The sequence below is a fragment of the Rhagoletis pomonella genome, unplaced genomic scaffold (assembly GCF_013731165.1).
Source record: "Rhagoletis pomonella isolate Grant_MI unplaced genomic scaffold, Rhpom_1.0 Rhpom_scaffold_00007, whole genome shotgun sequence".
NCBI lineage: Eukaryota > Metazoa > Arthropoda > Insecta > Diptera > Tephritidae > Rhagoletis > Rhagoletis pomonella.
The window spans coordinates 65,907,792-65,914,613 of record NW_023458561.1 but is presented as its reverse complement, the minus strand read 5'-3'; the positions used below and the strand labels follow the sequence as shown (position 1 = coordinate 65,914,613).

At 33.7% G+C, this 6,822-nt stretch overlaps 1 protein-coding gene and 3 non-coding genes across 4 annotated transcripts in view; all 4 read right to left on the bottom strand.

Moving 5' to 3' along the window:
• Nucleotides 1-959: 959 nt before the first annotated feature.
• On the bottom strand, nucleotides 960-1,031 carry Trnat-ugu. Its single transcript has one exon. It is a non-coding gene; the product is annotated as a tRNA-Thr (tRNA).
• A 1,582-nt stretch (nucleotides 1,032-2,613) lies between these two features.
• Trnat-cgu lies at nucleotides 2,614-2,685 on the bottom strand. Its single transcript has one exon. It is a non-coding gene; the product is annotated as a tRNA-Thr (tRNA).
• Nucleotides 2,686-3,956: 1,271 nt separating this feature from the next.
• Nucleotides 3,957-4,028, bottom strand: Trnat-ugu. The gene has a single exon. It is a non-coding gene; the product is annotated as a tRNA-Thr (tRNA).
• Nucleotides 4,029-6,520: 2,492 nt separating this feature from the next.
• Nucleotides 6,521-6,822, bottom strand: part of LOC118743970 — a 25,908-nt gene continuing 25,606 nt past the window's right edge. The window contains exon 2 of the mRNA XM_036476733.1: nucleotides 6,521-6,792. Within this exon, the coding sequence (XP_036332626.1) occupies nucleotides 6,521-6,792 (272 nt within the window). The remainder of the gene's footprint in view (nucleotides 6,793-6,822) is intronic.

Below are 6,822 nucleotides of genomic sequence, written 5' to 3'. Positions count from 1 at the left end.
TTTATTTTATTTTATTTTATTTTATTTTATTTTATTTTATTTTATTTAATTTTATTTTTATTTTTATTTTTTTCATGTATTTGCATAAAAATTAACAGTACACTACGAGTTGACGAATTAACCCTCCTCTGTGGCCTTGGCATGGTATGGTGCTGTACCTACATACGTTTGCAGCTATTAAAGGCTTAACATTCATTACATCATTATTAAACACCTTTATATGTACCCTACTGATACCAAAATTTCGCTAAAATTTCCGAGCTCAACTTTTGATTATTCACCGACCTTCGGCTTAAGCTCACCTTTTAAAGTTTTAACCTTGACGCTTTCATATCTCATTTTTTTACGTCAGTGATAAATGAATTGTACTGACCAAGTTTGTGATGCAAAACGCATCCACCACCCTTCACAACTCACGCACTTACATACATCTGTACTTGTATATGTACATGCTTGTGTACATTTGCATGCCCACCCTAAAGAAGAACTCGCAAAAATTTACTGTCATTTTGATTTATGGTTTAATGTTGTACCTACACATACTGATTTTAATATTATTTGCAATTTTTTTGTACGAGAACCCCTAAAGTGCGCTACTCTAGTTTTTATGTACATACCTCTAAACAACCCTTTCACATAAGGCTTACGCATACATAATATTTGTGTAAATAGATAAGGGGTTGCAAAATTTTAATTAATTATTCGCATTTGGACTTTTGAATAATAAATTTGAAAATCCCATTAATGAGTCTATTATTCTCTCAACTTTTATTTTTACAAACTTCCCGCGTATTTACAGAATGTTTAAGTAAAAACAAATAAATAAATCAAATGTGACTGAAATCGTTTTTTATTCCCTCATTTTGTAATTTAATTTGCATACTGACTTTCAAAATTCCATAAACATTATAAAAAAATGTATATAAAAAAAAGTTAGCAAAAGTAAGCTATCCTTTTGTTGCCTCCTGTGAGGATTGAACTCACGACCCCTGGTTTACAAGACCAGTGCTCTGCCACTGAGCTAAAGAGGCTCATATAAGACGCAGACGTCTGTGGGAAGGCAAATCAGTGAATTAGAAAAAGTGGAGCTCAAAATAGAAAATGTCGAAGTAGAAAATTGAAGTCGTTGTTAATTAATTTAAAAGCATTTTCATGCTAAGATAAAAACTATAAACAATCACAATCATGGAGCAAGTAGCGTTGCTAAATGACATCTTACGGACTGTCTTCACCTGTGTGAGATGCATCTCGCAAGCGAGGTACAGTTTCGCTGGATGGACATTTTAAAGCAGGCTGCCCAGCGCAGGGCAATTGCTTATGGAATTCGCATGACTGTTCGTATCCTTACTTTTGAAATTCCAATTTTAAAATATTTGTTCTATTATTTTTAAAAGCCACGAACTAGGGTGAAAGTTCGATTTTTCCAAACCGGTTTCAGCCGTTTTTTTTCCATTTTTAGCGTTTTCTTTCAAATCATGTTTTTCATCAGGCAAAAAAACGTGAATCTGGCAAAGCTGAGATTTTACATTTGGCCAGTTTATTGTACAATAAATCGTTGGAAATGGGCTTTGTAATACCTTAGTACTATCAATATTCAGTATTAGATGTAAGCCATTCTTATTCGGGCTTTAGGTGGGCTTAGGTTACATTATGCTGTAAGAGGTCTCACATAACGTCCGTAGCGTTGCCAAACACGATTACGACCATGTACAGGTTTTAGACAGCTCGTTCCGGTGTCCCGGTCCAGCCTTAAAAAGTCCCCGTTTTCCTTCAAAATTCCTGGATTTATGCAAAAAAAATGTAGTCTGTTTAGTTTTTATTGAATTTTCGTATTAAAATTTGCTTCCCATTTGTAAATGTTCAATATAACATCTTCGAATGATAAGAGCTTTTTGTTTGAGTTGATGATCGTGCAGATCTCTAATTACGAAAAGCTGCTTTCTCTTAATTTATGTTCTCTTAATAATGTGAAGTTTAATGCGTAGAAAACATAATACTCGCCTTTTTAATAAAATATTTTTCTACTTAGAAGAAAATTACAAATTGTTGGTAGTTGTTATACGGGTATTTCGAGAGATTTATAAAATTACAATGGAACGAACAGAATTGATGAGTATAGGTAGTAGTAGTAAACTTATACCTGAAGTGTTTAATTTAAGAATTATTTACAATGCCAAACTTAAAAAAAACTAATTTACAAAAAGGCAAAGCACCAAAGCTCTGGCAAGACCACTTCTTTGCTGTAAACTTTTCAGTGTAAAGCTTCAGAACCTCAGACAAAGAACTACAAATTTACAACAAGTCAACAAAAATTACAATCAACTTGGACAACTAAAGATTTCAAAAGAAACTGTAGAAAATATACACCAGTAAGTGTTTGTAAGCATTGGTACAGAATTAAAGCTTTAATTCGCCGAAAGCCTCCATACCATCAAACACATCTTCATATGAAAACTTTATGCAAAAAAAATTTATTTATTTTCAAACGACACAATCTAAAAATTAAAACAAAATCTCATTAAAAAAACTGATTGGAAAAGTTATCATAGAAATGAGGCCAATGAAAAGGTTACAATACTAATTAACCCTTAGTAAATAAGAAAGATTTCAATATGCCTCCTGTGAGGTTTGAACTCACGACCCCTGGTTTACGAGACCAGTGCTCTACCACTGAGCTAAAGAGGCTTGCAAAGGCAACCAGATACATACATACATGTGCACATAAATATCTACTAATGTTTTTTTTTATTGACATTACCAACAAATAAAATCGATTTTCGTACCATTTATGTATAAGCAACTTATCAGCCGAATAGAAATTAAAAATATGTTCTGGTAACATCAATAAAAGTGTAAATACAAATGTAGTAACTATGTGCACCCTATGTGTGTTTGTACAAATAAAAACTATACCACAGTTTTGTTGTTTTTTAGTTAAACTATTAAAATTGGTAATGACTTGAGTTTGTATACTCACATACATACAAGTATGTATTTGGAAGCCAATTATCAAAACTTTTAATACAAAAGTATAAAATATCCTTTAAATATTTGAAACGGTTGTAAATATCTTATAGGACTATTGACTGAATATTTTTGTTTTTCACAAACGCCTGATTTTGATTGGCATACGTGGCAACCCTATTTGTTCAGGTTTTAGAAAAATTGTCCTGCTGTCCTGGTCCACACTTAAATTCTCCTAGCTTTTAAGGTGATTTCAGATACCCATTTAATTTTTAACAGATTTCTGCTATGAAAAAATGGCTAAACTTTCTAACATGTTCAACAACATCTGGTGAGTTTACCTTCTTTCTGTTTAGTTTATTTGGGTAAAATTTTACTTTTTATCTTCAGAAAAATGCCAAATAATTGTTAAGTCCTCAACAGGTATACGGCTAAGGGGTCTTACATACCGAACCCTAACCGCCAAAATAACGTAAGCGACATTTTTTTTTCAAAATTTTCTTTTTGATGCAGAAATTCATCTAGATGCTCTAGGAATATTTCTGCATCAAAAAGAAAATTTTGAAAAAAATGTCGCTTACGTTATTTAGGCGGTTAAGGCTCGATACTACCCAGTAGACAATTTGCTATTTTAAGATTAAAAATCAAAAACTTGAGCCAAAGAAACTGTGCTTATAAGCAATAAATTGGCACCACATTCACTTGTATCCTCGTTTTTGATTTGGATGATAAGTGTCCTGGTTAAGGCTCTTGGCAGCCATAATTTAAAGTGTAATATCGAACATATTTTTGAGTAGGCATGGTGGTCAATCTATACATTGTCCGACTTCGCTCTATATAACAAATTAATGAGGTTTCTGTTTTTAAAACTAGACTCATTTTAACGGTCAGAATTCAAATCTTAATTGTAAAATAATTGATTCCATAAGCTCGGAGGAATTTTTTCGATGTTTTTCTGAAATTCCACTCCAAAAAATTATACACTCAAGTACTGCCTCCTGTGAGGATTGAACTCACGACCCCTGGTTTACAAGACCAGTGCTCTACCACTGAGCTAAAGAGGCGCTTAATCAAGCTATTGAAAATTTATATCAAATCGAAAGAGTACATTCTTTTTTAAAAAGTAGAGGTCTATGTTCATACATACGTATGTGTATACATATAGAAGTAGTTAACTAAAAGTTTTCATTAATTTAAAAGCATTTTTAAGTTTAACAGCGCTTTATGAAAGACGTATCATGCTGCCAACGCTTCAAAGTACACGATATTACGCGCATTTTTTTAAGTGAATTAACTCAACATTTCCGTTTATAAAAAAAAGTAAAAAACTATTTATGAGCTCATGTTTTTCATATTTGACTGTGCATTTCGCAATAAATTACAACGGTATATTTCTTCAGCTTTTGCAGGGAGGTCTGAGAGCATTTTTAGTACATACATAATGGAATGACAATTTTCGAATTAATAAACTTTTGAGGTACATGTGGAATATGTGTGTGCATTATACCGTACCGGAAAAAAATGTTCCCGCATACCCTTAAATCTAACGCACTCGTAATTTTATAAATTGATTTCGAAAAAAAATATTTTTGCCCCAACGTAGAGGGCGCCTTTTTGGATTTTTTGTTATATCTTCGGTGTTTACGGTATGAAATATCGATGTCCAGACGACACTTTTTTTGCTCCAAAGTTTAAAAAACATAATAAAACTTGGTCAGGGTTCTTTTAAAGGGTGGTAAATATAATAACTTCAAAATTTTATTTTCTGCGAAACGCCATCAAAGTTTGATGTACAAAATAAAAAATATAAAATATGAAAAGACAAATAGCTTCGCCATTTTTGTGAGCTTAATTATCGGTCAGACTGAACATTTTATCCTAATCAAGCCTTATCATTATCCTTATAAATTTTATGATGAAATCTCGAAAAATTTAAAATTAGAATTAAATTTCTATATTATTATGCATGTGCATCGTTACCTTAATTCACAAAGGCTCTAACCAATACTTTTTCGAAACTGCTATCTTCACAGATTTTGCTAGGATGTATTAAAATACACTTTCAATAAAAATGTTAAATTGTTAGTACAAAAAAGAGAGGAATGATACACTTTCCCAATTTAATTGGAAATTCAACATAGAAACACATAAGTTAGAAAAGACGTCAGGCTTTTTCTGAATATAATAAAATAATTGTTATTCATTGTAAGGTTTGGTGTTTCCGACAGGGTACGAATATGATGTTATGTGGAACGATTTTCCGTCATTCCTTATCAAATTTGGTTTGGACACAAACCGATTTCGGCGTTGTGCCATACTCAGTGTCGGATTTCGTTTGATAACCGGAATTGAGTGGGAAAGTCCGGCGCCCAGAAGAAGACGTGGGTTGTTACCTTTGTAAGAGGCTTTTTTGTCGTTCGGTCACGGTCACGAGTTTTGCGAAGGTTCTGCTTTCTATTAAACGAGGCGAAAAAATTTCTCACTGCTGGCATCGTAATAAATAAGTATATATCGGCTTGCATTCAGGATTATGAACCCTTTTTCTTCTTGCTACTGACGCTCACGGGCCCTCAATCAGCTTTTTTCCTATAAGCTAGTTAGTGTTTGTCCGATACCACCATGTACTCGTTGCCTGTACAAATTCAAAGTACTCGATGCTACTCAAAGTGTCGCTCGATTCTACTTGTACTAGAAAGTACCCAGATGAGAAATATTAGATCAATGACCGTATACAATTATAGGGCCGATTCTGAACAAAAACTCCCCGCGAGTTTTCTCCGTTTTTCCTTTCCTCCTATGAATAAAAATTCCCTGACGATTTTTTATTCTAAATGGCGGAGTTGGCAGTAAAAAAGTGTGAAACAGCTCTTTCGGAGTTCGAATTTCCTCCTCTCAAATTTTCGGGGAAAATGCTCCTCCTAATATTTTTACCAACGCAATGTATTTTTGTACAGGAATTCTTTGATGTGGCTTATAGGCTGCAAAGTGACAAAAACTAAATATTTTCGCTTCTGGGAAAGTTGACGCTTTGAGTAATCATTGACGATCTCTTACGTAAGTTAAGTCTAGACTAACTGAACCTTAAAGAAAATACAACGTCAAAGGGGTTTACTTCTAAACCAAAATACCAAACCATAGCGATGCATCGTACAGTAACTTAACTCTTCTTCTTAACGGTTTTTCTGGCAGGCTGTGGGTGTGTGTTTTGTGTATTTGGAATAAATTGTATTAGAAATTGTAGAAGATAACAGCAAATGCCATAAAATAGGTGATCTCAGCTCAGTTTTAGTTTGGAAGCTGCACGTTGTACCAAACTTAAAAAACAACGACGGAAATGTTTAATTTTCTCAATCATTCACCGATGGAAATTTGTTTATTGCTCATTTTTCAATAATAACAATTTATAAAAGCTTTCGTTTAATATTCATTCATTTAAAAATCACATGCTGAGTGTGCAATAAGTGATTTCCTCGTTACTGCAAATGCATGCGAAATAAAAAACAAAAACAAAATCCATTACAAATCATTACACAGATTTATTTTAGCTTTTCCCACATTAATCTGTTGCATTCAAATCATTTAAATCGCTCGGCGCCTGACTTTCCATCGACACACATCGGTTGTTGTTGCCATTATTATTTTCATTCTCGTTTTGTACGCCAAATTGTCGCTGCACACCCTCCAGTGACTCTCGCTTCGGTGTACTCCAAGTGAATTTCGAAAAGCTCACATTTATTTTACCTCCACTCCTCATGCCGGCCCAAGGCCGTACCACCGGTGTGCCAATACGTTGCCCTGTCACATTCGTGTGGTTTATTGTCGCCGTTGCCGGTGGCGTTGAAATTTGAGGTGTTGCCG